The sequence below is a fragment of the Hemicordylus capensis genome, chromosome 10, assembly GCF_027244095.1.
Source record: "Hemicordylus capensis ecotype Gifberg chromosome 10, rHemCap1.1.pri, whole genome shotgun sequence".
Taxonomy (NCBI): Eukaryota; Metazoa; Chordata; class Lepidosauria; order Squamata; family Cordylidae; genus Hemicordylus; species Hemicordylus capensis.
Genome location: NC_069666.1, coordinates 6,690,695 through 6,708,296, shown reverse-complemented (window position 1 = coordinate 6,708,296; position 17,602 = coordinate 6,690,695). Strand labels below are relative to the sequence as shown.

Below are 17,602 nucleotides of genomic sequence, written 5' to 3'. Positions count from 1 at the left end.
ACCAGAGCGGACCCTGCTTAGCAAAGGGGACAAGTCATGTTTGCCACCACGTGACCAGTTCGTCTCCCATAGACCAGCTCTCCTCCTCCATTTCCCTCCCCTCCCCATGACCGGCAGAAGCAGAAAAAGATGCGAGGGTGTAGTCGAATTGCTGAATCCCGGCTCAAAAAGCCATGCTTTGGAGGGAGCAGGGGGTGGACAACAATTATTACCTCCTTTCGATGGTATCTGGTCGGTGGACGGCGACCCTGACCCAGTTTGGCTCTGTCTCGAGTTACGTGCTCCAGGGAGAGGCTGTCATCCACCTTCACCTTTAAAACAGAAAACAGGGGGGAAAGGTCACCATTCTTGCCCAAGAACAGCCGAAGCAGAGCCTAACGGAGGCCCGGCTTCCAAACCTGCTAAGCTGAGGCGCTTTTTCGGCCAAAAGCAGGGCTGGCTTAGTTTTGCACAACACAGCCTTGATTTGAAAACAACACCACCAGGCTACAAGTAGCCTTAAGCCAGTCTGCACAGCCCTCTAGCCCAGCCGGGCTTCCTTTCATAGCTTCTCCAATGGACCCAAGCGTTCAGCATGCAATACTTGGCGAGCCTTTTGACCCAGGAGACCACCCTCTTTAGATGCTAGGGGTGAGGGCCAGCTGAGGTTCATTAGCACACCCATTCACTGGAGACACACAATATGCTCAGACTCCACAACGCGCCCGCTCCAGGCGGCCACAATCACCCCTGGCCGCGAATCCGCAGACACTGCCCGGGCTGCCAGCATCAGCCAGGGTGACATCACTGCTCCGGTTTCTCCTTCCTGTGCAACATGAGACCCGAAGGGCTACAAAGCAGGCTCCCTTTGCTCCCCCCCGCCGGGCACCGTAATTGGGGGCCGCCCAGCTAGCCTTGCTGTGATACAATCCATTGTGCTGGCTCCGGGGCTGGACTCAAGGGGCAGCGTTGCCATGCTGAAGAATCCAGCTTCCCCAAGACTATTTAGTTATGGGCGGGGTGGGGGGAACCCCAGTTCCTCTCGCTTTCTCTTGTTGGGAGAGAAAGACAACCCTCATCCGAGTGGCTGTGATGAAAGCTTTTCCTTCCTGGGTGGAACGGGACAGAGCCGTGCTGCTTACACAAATCTCCTCTTGGCTTCACGGCAAGAAAGCGAGGCGAGCGGGGCGGGGAGGAAGAGAGAGAGAGAGAGAACCAGACTCCGAGTTCACGCAGAGTTTACATTCCTCTGCCAAAACCATCTTTGATGCAGGCCTGCGGAGGGCCAGCCCGAGCGATTTTTCCACTCCGGCCAAAATAAATCCTCCCCTCTCTTGACACCCCAACCCTGGAACTCGGTGCTTTACCGAACACACCCTAACCCACGGGCGAAATTCACTGGCTCATACAACATCGGAGCAATGGTGTAGAGGACTATTATGGGGAGAAGCTAGTGAATAAGGAGAACGTCGCAGAAACAGAGGAAGCGGGGTTATACGGAGTCAGGCCATTGGTTCATCTGGCTCAGCATTGCTTACACTGACTGGCACCAGAATAGAACCGGAGTCCTATTTGACACTGACTCGACGGCACCCTTTACCTATTCTTTTATTCCTAGCTAGAATATTCCGGTGACCGGCCGGCTCTGAACACTCTAATTGTTTCAAAACTTGTTTTTAGGAAGGAGATTTTCTCAGCCCTACCCGGAGATGTTGCCACGGACTGTTCCCGGGACCTTCTGCATTCTGAGAAGAACCTAAGTACCACCACTGAGCTACGGTTCCATCCTCAAAGAGGAACATCTTACAGCACTCACATGTTGTCTCCCACACAAACCAGATCTGGTTTAGCAAAGGGGACAATTGATGCTTGCTACCACAAGACCTATCACAGACACAACTTAGACAATCTGGGGTAGGATTCAGGCTGGCCACTTACGACAGAGATCCTCAAACTTTTCACTGCTAAACTGGGGTCACCACATCTCCCAGTGCTGGTGCTCTCCAATCCTGGACCAACATCCTGCAGATCTACATAGCCGAAAGATGTGTCTTCATTCCCGCGTCCACACACTTCTGGTTCTGGGCTCAAGCTCCAGAGGAATAGATGCAGCTCCCAGGCCAAGTCACCCAAGTTTTAAGAGCAGTTAAGCTGCTCTTCATCGGAGAACTCAAGCTCAAAAGCAGCCCAGAATTAATAACTTGCGCTTCCTAACTTGGCCCTTTACCTCATCAAATACTCTGTTTTTGCCTCGATTGATGCCTTCATTGAGGGCTTTCATCCATGACTCTTTTTCTTCCCCATTTGATGCCTGAAATTTGATATCGTGGACCTGAAAGAAAAGAGAGGGAGGGAAAGAAGGACTTTAGCCAAGGACTACAATGTGGTGTCATGCTTGGCTTGGCTTTCTCTGCGGCACTGTGTAGCCTGTAAGAAGAAAGCTTTGCTTGGGCTGTAGATCAGGGGTAGGCAGAAGGTATATTACAGCCTACTGACCAATTTCTGGTGGGCCATTTACTACATGCTAGTTGCTGGGATTCTAGAATCCTGAAATGATAGACCTTGATTCAGATGTCAGTGGACTACAACTCCCATCAGGCCACCATTGTGGCTGGGGGTGATGGGAATTGTAGTCCATCAGCATCTGGGGACTCAACACATTAGGTCAGGGCTTCTTAACCTTGGTCCCCAAATATCGTTGGACTACAACTTCCATCATCACCAGCCACAGTGGTTGAAGTGGGATGATGCGAGTTGTAGCCCAACATCTGGGAACTCACAACTGAGAACTTCCTGACTTAAGGAGTTCCTTATGGGATCTGATCAAGGTCTATGAATTCCAGTATTCTTTACAAGAATCCCAGCATCTAGCAAGTACTAAATGGTCCAACAGAAATTGGCCAGTAGGCTACACTATACCTCCTTCCTGCCCCTGATCTACAAAACCAGGCAAAGTTGGTCTACAGCCCAAGCAGAAAGTGGGATGTTGGAAGCTGTTTAGGCCAGGAGTTTGCAACCGTGGGTCCCTGGATGTTGGAGGACTACAACTCCCATCACCCCCTTTGGCTACCACAGCAGGGGATGATGGGAGTGGTAGTTCACCAACATCTGGGGACCCAAGGTTGAGATCCCCTCCCCGTAATTCATTCCGACCCCCAATGCCTTCTCTGCTGCAGCTGCTTCAAGGTACGAACTGTCAGGAGCTCAAGCAGACAACCGAGAAGGACAGCTTTCTGGATGAATTTCGTGTTCCTCCCAAGTGCTGAACCAGCTGAGGCTGAGTCATACTTATAAACAATGTCCCAGACTGCAGAGGGAGGGAAGGGGGGAGCCGTTCTGCCTAAGCACAATGGGATAGTGACCCTGCTGAACAAGGCAGCCCAGGCCTGTCTGGAAACCCGGGGTGGGGGTCACACCATTAGGAACATAGGAAGCTGCCTATACTGAGTCAGACCATTGGTCTATCTAGCTCAGTGTTGTCTACACAGACTGGCAGCGGCTTCTCCAAGGTTTCAGGCAGGAATCTTTCTCAGCCCTATCTTGGAGATGCTGCCAGGGAGGGAACCTTCTGCTCTTCCCAGAGCGGCTCCATCCCCTAAGGGGAAGATCTTCCAGTGCTCACACATCAAGTCTCCCTTTCATATGCAACCAGGGTGGACCCTGCTTAGCTAAGGGGACAAGCCACGCTTTCTACCACAAGACCAGCTCTCCTCTCCCTAGACAGACAAAGAAGAAGGAGCAAGACGTCTCCCTGCACATTCCCATGCGGACAGGCTTTTTCCACGCAGTGACACCAACATCTTCCATCTCTGCAGCCAAGAATTGGCTCAAGCAGATTCCCAGCCCATCTACTTCTCACTATGGACCCAGATCTCTGAAGAGTGATGTCACCCATTCATCAGATGACCATCTCCCATTATTAGATTAGACGTTCTTGGCTGCCTGGGCCCAACAGGGTTATATAATCTGAGGCGGCCTCTATTTGCCGTCAGCCCAGTCAGGACGGCACTGGAGGACCAATTTGGATGCCAAAGGAAGATTGTTGGGAGATACTCCAGCCTGGAAAGATGCTGCCGGTCAGTGTAGACCACATTGCACTAGATGGCCCAAGGGTCTGACTCAGCAGAAGGCAGCTTCCTATGCAATGTCGAAGGAAGACATGTGATCAGGATTCCCAACATCTTTTCCTGCCTCCAAAAAAAAGAGTCAGTGGAGGAAACATTTGGATCAAGGATGCAGAGGAGGGAGCATCCAAAACTTTTGCGCCCATGCAAGTGCCCAGTTCCAATCCTCCTACAAGCTGCAAAAAGCCACAGAGGAGAGATTGTACCAGCAAGTTTTCCACTTGGCAGCTAACAGCAACTAATCCGAATCCAGATCATGGTGCGAAGGGTCTGCTGCCCCCTTGCACCAGGGCCCCAATCCAAACCACCACCCACAGCTAGGAAAAACATAGGGCAGGATCGAAGCACAGAACTCTCACATATCATCACGGTGAAGGAAGCTGCCTCCAACCGAGTCAGACCCTAAGTTCATCTAGCTCAGCATTGTCTACACTGACTGGCAGTGGCTTTCGGAGGCTTCAGGCAGGAGTATCTCCCAGCCCTTCCTGGAGATTACAGAGAGTGAAAGAGACCTTTGGCATGCAGATGCTCTTCCACTGAGCTATGGCCCCCTCTACAGCAGACAGCGCTTGGATGTGGTCACCCATCCAGATGCAAAGCAGGGTGGACCCTGCTTAGCAACAGGAACAATTTCTGACCGCTACTGTAAGACTGTGCCACCTAATGGCACAGCGGGGAAGTAGCTTACCTAGGGAGCAAGAGATTTCTGGTTCGAATCCCGGCTGGTATGTTTCCCAGACTATGGGAAACATCTATTTTGGGCAGCAGCGATATAGGAAGATGCTGAAAGGCATCCTCTCATACTGCACGTGAGGAGACAACGGTAAACCCCTCCTGTATTCTACCAAAGACAACCACAGGGCTCTGTGGGCGCCAGGAGTTGACACCGATTCGACAGCACACTTCGCCTTTACTTTACTGTAGCTCTCTTCCCCAATGCATAATCACGTTTACACAAAGAAGTTTCCTTCATTTTTCTAACACACGGGAGCTGCAAAATGTGTGCTTCCCCCCCAAAAGTTGGGATTTTCAGGCAGAAGAAGATGACTGAGGGAAAGGCAAGGGAGTCACCTTTGGGGGCGCTGCTATAAAAAGGGGGGCAAAGGAAAAGGGACCGAGGCACGCTTGCCAAGAATTTCACCCCTGGGTCACCTGGAAGCTCGACAGAGACCTCCAGGTCATTAGCATGCAAGTCCAGAAGACTACAAAACCAGGGGTCTGCAAAACGTTTCACCAACGCCATAAGGGCTAGAAGCTTAATTTTTTTTTTAATGTGCATTCTAATTGTCTCAGGTGGTCACTTATTCCACCAGGGCTGGTCTCTGCATCACGTGACTATATCCACGGAAATGTCTAAACATCCTGGAAATGTTTTTACTAACTCCATACAGAGTCTGGTGTGTTTTCCTCCTCCCCACCCATCAGGGACTCCACACCCTCGTGCCATGCCTTTAGCCTCAAGCCGTTAGTTTTTAATCCTAGCCCTTGTGTAAGTGAAGATTATTCTGCTGATGTATCTTTCCACAGCTGCCATTTCAGAAACAGAAAAATGAAAGGGACGCACGGTCATGGGCGCTGGCCCGTTGTAACATCTGTACAATGATGTTGCCTGTCAATGCTCTCGCCAAATTCCCAGGCAGGGCCGGGACTGGGAAGGGCCCGGAGTGGCTGGAGACAGTAGAACTTTTCATCTCTGCCCAAGTCATCCATTTCAGCCAAGGAGTTTCATTCTGAGACATCTCTCTCTTTCCCTCCCTCCCTCTCCACCCCCCAGTCCTGCTTGCCTTTCAGGAAGCAGGATGAGAAACCAAAAGTTGCAAAAGCAGTTGAGCATCAAGTGGCCTGAAGTTTTGCAAATGTTCAAACCCTCGGGTTCCAAATGATGTGGGCACTTTGAGCAAAACAGGAACCTTTTCATAAAGCTTGGGGATGTGCATATTTATTCTTTGATCCATTCACTACATGTATATCCCACACTTGTTCCAAGGAGCCTAGAGTGGTGTACATGGTCATGCTGATCCTCACAACAACCTTGTGAGGTAGGCTAGGCTGACAGATAAGCGACTAGCCCAGGGTCACCCAATGAGTTACATGGCTGAATGGGGATTTGAACTCACGTCTCCTCAGTCCTAGTCTAACACTAACCACTACACCACACTTCGTTTTGAGCACAGAAGACTAATTTTCATAGAGACATTTGTTCCCCCCACAAAAGAACAAACAAACCCCAAATGCTGGAGCAGAGATGCGAGGTTGAAGATTTTCCACATAAAATTTTCCAAAGTGGAAACTTTTGCAGAAATATTACCCTTACTTCATGTTTTCCATGGAAATTATCAACTTCTATAAACTGTTTCTTAACACACATTCAGTGAATGAATGTCAATGCAATATGAGGCAAACATGCCAATCTCAAAGCTGAAATTAAATGTTTTTCAGGTGATTATCCTTAGGAAGTGTGTGAGAGAGAACATCCATGTTTTACTGATTTGTTTGTTCAGTTTTTATACCGCTTTTCATGAGACATCCCAAGGCAGTTTACAAAAGTTAAAATACAGTAACACTCCATAACAATCGCACTGAGAACCTTTTAAAAAGTTAATAAAAACCATTACACACACATACACTCTACAAACAGAAGCAGGAAAGTTTGTAAACAAGAAGATAATATGGTGTGTGTCTGTTTAACTAAATAGATAGGTCAAATAACATGCCAAATCAGACTGCAGTCTTTTGAAGGCATCAGAGAGATCAGCATAAATTTTTCTTTGATTTTTTGTGTTGTTTTTTTTACTGCAAAGTCTATGCAAATGAGAGAGAAAAATTGCTTTTGGCATTTTTCTGGGGTGGGAGGTGGGAAGGCATAATTTCCCCCCAGGACATTTTCAATTTCAAATTTTCCCCAAAAAACCTACATCTAGAGAAACAGGTAAGAAGAGGTACAGGCAGGACCTGCACACAGCCTGAATCAGTTCATTCAACCAAAACAAAACACAGTTTAATGGACAGAGAGAATGGAAGACTACCTTGTAACCTGGAGACCGAATTAAAATGAACCGATTCCTCCTCTTCAGGAGTGCACGCAGTTCTTGGCATTTCTCATAGCTTTCCAGTTCCACAGTCTCAATGCATTTCTGTTCATCCTATAAAACAGGAGAAGGACCATAAGAATGCACACTCGGTTTTGCACACTCAGTTTTGAGGCCCAGGAGAGTACAGTGCAGGGTGTGTGGGATGTAGATCTCTGGATAATTTGCAAAAGATCATCCAGGGTTTCCGAGCAGCAACTGAGGAAGGGCAGGGGGACCAGGTGTCCCTATTTTTAGCTGTGAAACGGAGAGTATGCACTACAGGAAAGGAAATACAATTCTGCCTCCTTACATATACAGACAGGCGAAACTACCGGGCCCTTAGAGCAGGGGCAGAGCACCTGGCTGGGAAGGCCTCCTGCCCGAAACCATTCAGAGCCGCTACCGGTTAGTGCAGAAATCCTGAGCTAGGCGGGCCAAGGGTCTGACTCAGCATCAGGCAGCTTCCTATACTGGCACAAGGATAACTCCGAGCAGCAGCAAGGGGCTCCCCTCCCAAATATTCCCCATTCCCCATTTCATCCCACCAGCCTTGGAACTTTACAGCAGACAATGAGCAGAGAGGCACCTTTTTTAAAGGGGCGATTCTCTTATATTTCACAGGGGGAGAGCAACTGGCCCTCTCCAGCCCCAGCACAGCATCCCTCCAGCGGCTATTGCTGGGATTTAACTTACGTTTCTTTTTCAGATGGTGACCCCTTTCGGGGCAGGGATCCATCTTTATTTATTTTTATTTCTCTATGTAAACCACTCTGAGAACATGTGTTGAAAAGCAGTATATAAATATCCGTAGTAGTATATTATGATCGTTATCACTTAATTACTTTAGAATAGGCCTGCTCAACTTCAGCCCTCCTGCAGATGTTGGCTTACAACTCCCACAACCCCTGGCTACTGGCCACTGTGGCGGGGGATTATGGGAGCTGTAGTCCAAAAACAGCCGGGGGGGGGGGCAAAGTTGAGCAAGGCTGCTTTAGAAGGTCTCTGTTGTTTAAAGAAGCCTCCGTCATCCGGTTGCTCCGAGGGAACAAGCCCTTCATTTGAAGGGGGTTCCGTTTCGGCTCGGAACGCTCCCAACGGCCCGTTTCGAGGCAGGCCGTTCCGAGCTCAAAACGTTTGGCACATCTCGAATCAGTAGTATTTTCAGGGCAGCAATGTAGCAGCACACCTTCCATGCTGGATCAGGCCCAAGGCCTCTCTATTCCAGGACCCCATTTCCCACAGTAGCCCACCAGATGCCTCTGGGAAGCCCACGAGCAGGAGACAAAGGCTTACTCCCTCTCCTGTTCTTGCTCCCCTGCAACTGGAGGCATCCTGTCTCTGAGCCTGGAGGTAGCCTTCTCTTTCTCCTCAGACTATTTATATACCACACTTCAACCAAAGTTCTCAAAGCAGTACACATAGGAAAATACATAAATATAAGATGTTTGCCTGTCCCCAAAAGGCTCACAATCCAAAAAGAAACATAAGGTAGACACCACCAGCAGCCACTGGAGGGATGCTGTGCTGGGGTTGGATAGGACCAGTTGCTCTCCCCCTGTTAAATATAAGAGAATCACCACTTTAAAAGGTGTCTCTTTGCTCAGTCAGAAGGAGCCGAGACCCATCAAGGCTAGTCACCACTGATAGACCTGCCCGCCAAAGCTTACTGATTTCTATTTTAATTCATTTTATTAAGACAATCAAATACATCTTAAAATCTATAATGTTACAGAACCACATCACTCCTAATCCATAGCAGGGACATAAAATGCACTAAACAGAAAAGAGAAGAAGAGAAACATGGGTGGGGGGAGGAATCATTCAGCCTTCCTATACTTGGTGGTTGTGGTTTTCTCTTCACTGGCTCAGCTAACTGCCTTTAGAAAACCATAGTTTATATACAATCCTTACACTATTAATAATACAATTTCACTCATGTTTTCCTGCCTATACTTACTATTCAAATACCTTCTAAATTTATTCCAGTCACTTTTGAATAGGGTCATAGCTTTAACGCTCCCATTTTTAAGAACCTCTGAAGCTGTCTTATACTAAGTCAGACAACTGGTCCATCTAGCTCAGTATTGTCTACACTGACTGGTTGTCTCTCTCTCAGATGTCGGACAGGATTCTCTCCCAGGTCTACCTGGAGATGCCAGGAAGTGGACCTGAGATTTTCTGCTCTTCCACTGAGCTATGCCCCTATCCCCTAAGGGGAATATCTTACAGTGCTCAAATGTAGTCACCCATCCAAATACAAACCAGAGCAGAGCATGCTTAGCTCTTCCACTGAGCTATTCCCTAAGGCAGGGTTTCTTAACCTTGGGCCCCCAGATGTTTTTGGACTACAACTCCCATCATCCTCAGCCACAAAGGCCATGTCTGGGGATGATGGGGGTTGTAGTCCAACAACATCTGGGGGCCCAAGGTTAAGAAACCCTAAGAGGAATATCTTACAGTGCTCAAACGTAGTCACCCAACCAAATGCAAACCAGGGCAGACACTGCTTAGCAAAGAGGGCAATTCATTCTCACTACCACTAGACCTGCTCATCGGAAACACTGATGATTCTTTTCTCCATTAGCATAATCCACCATATCTCCCTATGCCACTCCTCTGTGCCCGATACTTGGTATTTAATATTTGACTATCAATATATTCTTTCCCTGTCCTCCATGAATTTGTCCAAGTCCCACTGAAATCCATTCAAGCTGGCAACCATCCCTATGCCCTGTGGCAACAATTTCCATAAGCTAATTATATGCTGCATGAAGAAGTACTTCCTTTGGCGATTCCTACATTTCCTGGCAACCAGTTTCGTGGGACGACCCCCGGTTCTAGTCTTGCGAGAGAGGAAGAAGAACTCCTCTCTGTGCCATTCTTGCCACACCATCCAAGAAAGATGCCATTCCGATTTCTCCAGGGCACAACTTCCAAAGCCGTTATGCCACCTGCTACATAAGCGTCTTGGGCGTGCAAATTTCCCCTGCAAAATCTGGCTCGTTCACGAAGCCATACAAACAATGCCATTCACAGGAAGTCGTAGACAACGGAAACGTTGAGCAAACACGGGTTATTTTTGATCAGGGTCAGTTTGCCGTTGTGAAGCAACCTTTCTGCACTGGCAGCATTTCTGCTTGCAGCTAGATTCTGTCAGGGTGGGGGCAGGCATATTTGGCTGGGCGAGAACGGGGGCCACAGTGACCCCTCACCCCTTTTGCATGGCATTTAAAACACACACACCCCATTCCAGAGCCCAGATCAGTGCTGGTTTAAGCACATGAGAGAGCGTTGCAAGAAAACAATTTGAAAAGGAGCTTAAGATGAGGACAATGCTGCCAAGTCTGGTGCGAGACTGTCAAAGGATGTGGAGAATCAGCACCTACCAGGGGGCGGTCCTTTCATGGGGCAAGGTGAGACGGAGGCCTCAAGTGGCGACTGATTGAGGCACCAATGGGGCAGCAATCTGCCATCACCATCACAGCAGCCCTTTGAGATCAATCTGATTCTTGCAAAGTTTGCAGTGAGAACCTCCCGCAGGAAAATAGGAAGCTGCCTTATATCATCTAGCTCAGTATTGTCAGTATTGTCAGATTGTTTCTCAACGTGTGGGTCCCCAGATGTAATTGGACTTCAGCTCCCATAATTCCCAACCAAAGGCCATTGTGGCTGGGGATTATGGGAGTTGAAATCCAATAACATCTGGGGACCCACACATTGAGAAACCCTGGTCTAGAGCAGGGCTGCTCAACTTCGGCCCTCCTGCAGATGTTGGCCTACATCTCCCATAATCCTTGGCTATTGGCCACTGTGGCAGGGGATTATGGGAACTGTAGTCCAAAAACAGCTGGAGAGCCTAGATTGGGCAGGCCTGTTACAACAGAGAGTGCTTGCTACCTCCAGACCACCCTATCAGATTATTTAAATGCATCATGCATTTAGATAGGGTCTGAACAGTTTAGGAAGCCGCCAAACCGAGTCAGATCACTGGTCCATCTAGCTCAGTGGAAGAGCACCTGCTTTGCATGCAGAAGGTCCCAGGTTCAACCCCTGGCAGCATCTCCAGGTAGGGCTGAGAGAGACTCCTGCCTGAAACCTTGGAGAGCTGCTGCCAGTCAGTGTGGACGATACTGAGCTAGATGGCTCAATGGTCTGACTCGGTAGAAGGCAGCTTCCTGTGTTCCTAACCAGGGCCTTCACAGCTCACATTCTTCACCCCTGCTCTCGCTTAGGGCTCAGTCAAGGAGGAACAGAAAACTGTGGCAGAGGCAGACGGAGCTATGCAGAGCGCCAACCAAAGGCTAAGCAGTGCATTCAGTCAAAGCAGACCTCAACCACATTTCAGATTCTGTGGCATAATCCTAGAAGGGCTGATGTAAATGTAGCGGCAAGGGAGGGAAGCGAGGACGGAGAAGGAACAGAAGCTGGGCCCCTTCCACGCGCCGCCTTATTATGCGTGGGCTGAGGAACACACCATTGCCTTTGAACCAGGACTTGCAGGCTGTCCCACAAACGCTAGCCTGTATTTTACACAGAGAAAAGTCAACATGCAAAGGGCTCTTCAGGCCCATGAAGGGATGAAAGGAAGAACAGAGAAGCTGCCATGAACTGAAGGACACCGAACAGCTGCAGTGTTGACTCCGAGGCCAGCAGCAGACAGGAAGATGGGCTGGAGAGATTCAATCAGGCCTCTGTTGCACGTTTTTCCTCTTTCTAAGGCCTCCATTGACTCGCTCACATCTGAGTGCCCGGGAAATTGCCGCAAGGTTAGAACACCATATTTAGCCGCGTGGTCCCACAGATTCGCTCGCCACGACGAGGCAAGCACAATGAGCACCAGGCGCCCATCTGATTCTGGGACGGAAACCGGGCAAGCCCAACTACAGGGATGATCCCAGCTCAGCTCCAAGCTTGGGAGGGAGGCGGGGGTTCTTTGGCTGCTGCGCTGCGGAGGTGCCCACAGCAATGGGAGGAAAGCGGGTCTGTGGGAGGAGAGCTGGCCTTGTGGTCGCAAGCATGAATTGTCGCCTTTGCTAAGCAGGCTCCACCCTGGTTTATATTTGAAGGGGAGACTTCATGTGTCAGGGCACTGTGAAATATTCCCCTTAGGGGATGGGGCCGCTCTGGGAGGAGCACCTGCCTGCTGGCATGCAGAAGGTTCCCAGTTCCCTCCCTGGCAGCATCTCCAGATAGGGCTGAGAGAGACTCCTGCCTGCAACCTGGGAGAAGCCACTGCCAGTCTGGGTAGACAATACTGAGCGAGGTGGACCCAGGGTCTGACTTGGAAGAAGACCGCTTCCCCTGTTCCGGGGTGGCCCAAGATATTGCAGCATCTGAGGCAAGGCACCAAAGGCTGCCTTGCCCCCTGCACCCCGGTGGGCACCAGCCTCCTTTCAAAGCTGAGCTTTGCAAGCTGTGAAAGTGGCGCATGGGGCAGGGAGGGGCAAAGGCAGCCAGCAGCCTCCTCTCCTCGTGTTTCCTGCAAGGCGCATGCAGACAGGAGATTCTTACAAGGTTGGCCAGCATCAGATCGGTTCCAAAGAGCTGCCCCGATGGCAGCAGCAAGGGTATCTTGTCGCTCTGCTGCTGCCTAAGTAACATACCGCCTGAGGCCACTGCCTCACCTCGCCTCACCAAAGGGCCGCCCCTCAATGGCCAGTCCAACTCAATGGACGGTCCAAGGAGGGTGCATCACTGCAGGGTCCAGAGGCCGCCTGTGTTGCCCGGAACCAGCCCCTTTTCCAAGGGACATGTGCAAATCTTCTTACCTCATCTTCATACACCAGGAGCTGGGTTTTACACAGCAGGATGTAACGCTCTTTCCAGAGTCCCAGAAGACCTCCACTGCTCTTCTTGATCCAACCGGCTTTGTCCGCAGTAGAGGCAGACTTGGGTTTTTTTGCGGGGGTCTCCTCCTTCACACCCTAGAGGAAAAGGAAGGTCATCATAAGAACAGAGGAAGGGTCTTGCTGGATCAAGGCCTAAGGTCAAGCTAGTCCAAGAACCTTGCTTCTGACAGTGGTCCACTACCAGATGCCTCTGGGAAGCCCCCACGCACGAGATAAAGGCATGCCCTCTCTCGCTCCCCTGCAGCTGGTATTCAGAGGTTAAAAATAATAATTGTATTGTGCTAGTTATTGTATTGTGTCCCCTCCACCCCACCCCAGTCACTGATTGTAATAAAGAATCCAAGTATATGCTGAACACACTGTGAGTGCTACTACCAGCCTTTGCCCTTCTACTTCACCTCCACCATAAACATCTTCATTTAAAAAAAACCACACAAATTATTCTAGTAAGAACTAATCAGCCTACTTTCCTTTTACTATCTCTACAACTGGACTAAATTTGGTTGAAATCGAGGTCTACAAGGCAGATCACTTGCACCTCAAACATTTATGCGACCGCCATCTTGAATTGGGGTGCATGACATTATCACAGACTATGCCACTGTGGTTTCGCCATGTTCCCTGTCAGCTGTAGCAAGTTTGGTTCAGATCGGTTAAGTGGTTCACAAGTTAGCACACTTGCGCATCAAAAGTTTACGCGTCTACCATCTTGGACTGGAGTGGATGACATCATCACAAACTAGGCCGTTGAGGTATCCCTACAACTGTACTCGATTTGGTTCATACTGGTCCAAGCGTTGCGAAATTGATGGTGGGGGGGATCACACGGACACACACACAGAGAATGCCGGGTGATCTCATAAGCCTACTGGAAGGTGGGCCAAAAAAAAAAAAAAACTACAATAAGCCTCATCTTCAGGAAGAAGCTTCAGTGATAAGTTCAGCTCAGTTAGGCCTAACCAACGGTTAGGCATGCAGGAACCTATAACCAGCACATAAAACAGGACTAGAAAAATCCTGAACACCTGGGAGCCATGGTGTCTAGAAATTTAATTGAGGTGTCTAGATTGGGATATTCAGAGGCAGGGTTATTAAATAACTTTATTTACATCAGAACATAGGAAGCTGCTTTATACTGAGTGAGGCCACTGGTCCATCTAGCTCAGTATTGTCTTCACAGACTGGCAGCAGCTTCTCCAAGGTTGCAGGCAGGAGTCTCTCACAGCCCTATCTTGGAGATGCTGCCAGGGAGGGAACCTGGAACTGTCTGCCTGCCTGCAAGCATGCAGGTGCTCTTCCCAGAGCATCCCCATCCCCTGAGAGGAATATTACAGTGCTCACACATGTAGTCTCCCATTCAAATGCAAACCAGGGCAGACCCTGCTTAGCAAGGGGGGCAATTCATGCTTGCTACCACAAGGCCAGCAATCCTCCCATTTGCCCCAGGCAGTCCTACTTCTGTTCTCAATATGTCCCTTGTAAAGAAAGGGAACAAAGTCCATTTATCCTCCTCCTCCACAATGTCCATCGAGTCTGGGAATTTTGTCAAGTGTCCATTATCTGGCGCTCAGATCCAAAGAAATGTAGTCAAGGCCTGACACAGAATGTTAAGGACTCAGAAGCAACAGCTTCGGGCGGAAGAGCTCATCTGACGGAAGCAAGCATAGATTGTCCTCTTTGTTAAGCAGAGTCCACACTGGTTTACATTTGGATGGGAGACCACATGAAAGCGCCATCTGCTGTACGGTATTCCATAGCTCAATGATAGAGCATCTGTCTGCATGCAGAAGGCCTCGGGTTCAGTCCCTGGCAACATCTCCGAGTAGGGATGGGAAAGACTCCCGACTCAAACCTTGGAGCACCACTGCCAGTCAGTGTGAGTAGATAATACTGAGCCAGAAGGAGCAATGGTGTGACTCAACACAAGGCAGCTTCCTATGTTCTTATCTACCCCGAATACCCATGAGTACATCATAGGAGAGAGACACCCTAAATCTCTGGCTTCCTTCCTCCAGGCATTCCAGGGAGAAGAGGCTTCTATTCTGCTGGCCAAGCAGCGTCTCAGCTTTTTATTGCAAGACTCGCAATATCTGGTTAGTGGGGCCGAGCCTCCATAAACTTTACAGGACACATTCTCATGAGATCAGATACAAGCCTCCTTTCATGCAACAGACTCACAAGTGGGAACATCTTGGAGAGCGGTTTGCGTAGCTTCAGTGCAAAGCTGCCAAGGAAACCATCAGAGAGAGAAAATGGGAGAAATCCTAACCAGAGACACAGAGACCCTGTTCCGGCACTCTCCAACTGGATCCCTTGGTACAGGTGGAAAGGAAGTGCATAGGAACACAGGAAGCTGCCTGCCAAACACCGAGTCAGACCATTGGTCCATCTAGCTCAGTACTGTCTACCCAGACTGGCAGCAGCTTCTCCAAGGTGGCAGGCAGGAGTCTCTCTCAGCCCTATCTTGGAGATGCCGCCAGGGAGGGAACTTGGAACCTTCTGCATGCAAGCAGGCAGGCGCTCTTCCCAGAGTGGCCCCATCCCCACAGAGGAAACTCTTACACACATGTAGTCTCCCATTCATATGCAACCAGGGCAGACCCTGCTTAGCAAAGGAGACAATTCATGCTTGCCACCACAAGACCAACTCACATCCCCTGACTGTCTCCCTTCCTCTCCCCGGGTTCAGCACTTGTCTGCAGAAGCAGCACAGATTCCAGGAGGAGTTTCTCCCCATGATTTAGAAGCTTGGTCACCCAACTAGGAGTCAATAAAATAACATTATGCATTACTGAATGGCAAATGCATTGAAATTTTGCCAGGTAAGAAAAGACTTCAGTTGGTGGCAGAATATTGACCGAGACAAAAATGCACAGGCCTTTTGGGGCAACGGGTTCTAAATCCCAGGTGCCACCACCGAAAAGGCCCTTTCACCCATGTTAGGATAACGCAAGGATTATTGCAAGAACACCTGTATTATTTAGAAGAATTTCAGGATATAATCTTCGTATTTTAACTGTTACTGTTCTCAACAAACATTTAACACTCAATAACCAGAGCAATAATTCCAAAATGACATCATACCCAAGAGAAGCAGAAGATCTTTCTCAGACCTTTCAATCTGAACAAAAAATATTGTTCACGATTATAACAACACTGTAATACAAAATTCCAAATTGATTTTCAAGGCAAAGCTCTATAGACCATTATGGCAGTCCTGGCTGCAGTCATTTTTTGATATAGTTGAAAAGTTCATAGTCTGGATGGTCTTCAGGTCAAGCCATTTCTGGGGAGGATGAGAATTCTTCATCAGATTAAAAACAAACCCTCCTCCTCTTATGGTAGAAGGAAGTGGTGTTTTACTCAGCGTGGCCACTTCCTGTACGCTTTCAGCTTTTGCACAAATATAGACATGCCAGGATTTCTGAGCGAGACTCCTTTGACGCAGCCGTTTTAGAAAGGCAACGACAGAGCACAGGGCTTGCACAGAATTCAAACCCCATGAACCCAATCCTTGAAATGTGCACAGCCATCCTATGCAGGTTAACTTGCAGAGGACTGGGAGGGAAGAGAGCTGGCCTTGTGGTAGCAAGCATGCGTTGTCCCATTGCTAAACAGGGTCTGCCCTGGTTTGCATTTGAATGGGAAACTATCACTGTTCCCTCTAAGGCATGTGTACATACGTGCGCTCACAAGTTTTTGGATGTGCACTCAGTTCAATTTAGATCCCGCTCAGGTTGAATCAGGAAGGCCCCATCCTGACTGCATGTGTGCACACACTGCCTTGAAACTCCCACCCAGAACAAAACTCATTCCGCAAAGAGATGGAAAATAGTAGAGGGACCATTGGAGACTACATGTGTGAGCACTGTACGACATTCCCCTTAGGGGATGGGGCCCTCCTGTGAAGAGCAGGCAGTTCAGAGTTCCCTCCTTGGCAGCATCTCCAAGTTAGGGCTGAGAGAGACTCCTGCTTGCAACCTTGGAGAAGCCACTGCCAGTCTGTGTAGACAATACTGAGCCAGATGAATCAAGGGTCTGACTCTGTATATAAAGTGAGCCGTCAAGTCGGTGTTGACTCCTGGCGCCCACAGAGCCCGGTGGTTGTCTTTGGTAGAACACAGGAGGGGTTTGCCATTGCCTCCTCCTGCACAGTATGAAATGATGCCTTTCATCCTCTTCCTATATCTCTGCTGCCCAATATAGGCGTTTCCCATAGTCTAGGAAACATACCAGTGGGGATTCGAACCGGCAACATCTGCCTTGCAAATCAAGTCACTTCATTGCTGCACCATTAGGTAGCTCGACTCTGTATATGGCAGCTGCCTATGTTCCCATGTTCCACTGTAACTTGGAAGTAATGTTTATTCCCTTGTAAGTCTGTATAGCACCAATAATGATCTTGAAAATCAATCACTCTGAATTTCTGCGCTTTTCCTTGATGAGAAGTTCTCAATCACTACTACTCAGCCTTGGGTCTCCAGATGTGGCTGGTCTACAACCTCACCCCCATTAGCCACAGCCACAATGACATTTGGCCACTGTGGCCGGGGATGATGGGAGTTGTAGTCCAACAGCC

The 17,602-nt window shown here is 49.1% G+C and overlaps 1 protein-coding gene across 5 annotated transcripts in view; it reads right to left on the bottom strand.

Annotated features, from left to right (window-relative positions):
- Positions 1-17,602, bottom strand: part of PLEKHO2 (pleckstrin homology domain containing O2) — a 57,331-nt gene that overhangs the window by 5,384 nt on the left and 34,345 nt on the right. For all 5 annotated transcript variants that reach the window (XM_053271795.1, XM_053271794.1, XM_053271796.1 and 2 more), the window contains 4 exons: positions 12,943-13,098; positions 7,130-7,246; positions 2,207-2,311; positions 213-311 (listed from right to left, as the gene is read on the bottom strand). In XM_053271795.1, the coding sequence (XP_053127770.1) occupies positions 213-311; positions 2,207-2,311; positions 7,130-7,246; positions 12,943-13,098 (477 nt within the window). The remainder of the gene's footprint in view (positions 1-212; positions 312-2,206; positions 2,312-7,129; positions 7,247-12,942; positions 13,099-17,602) is intronic.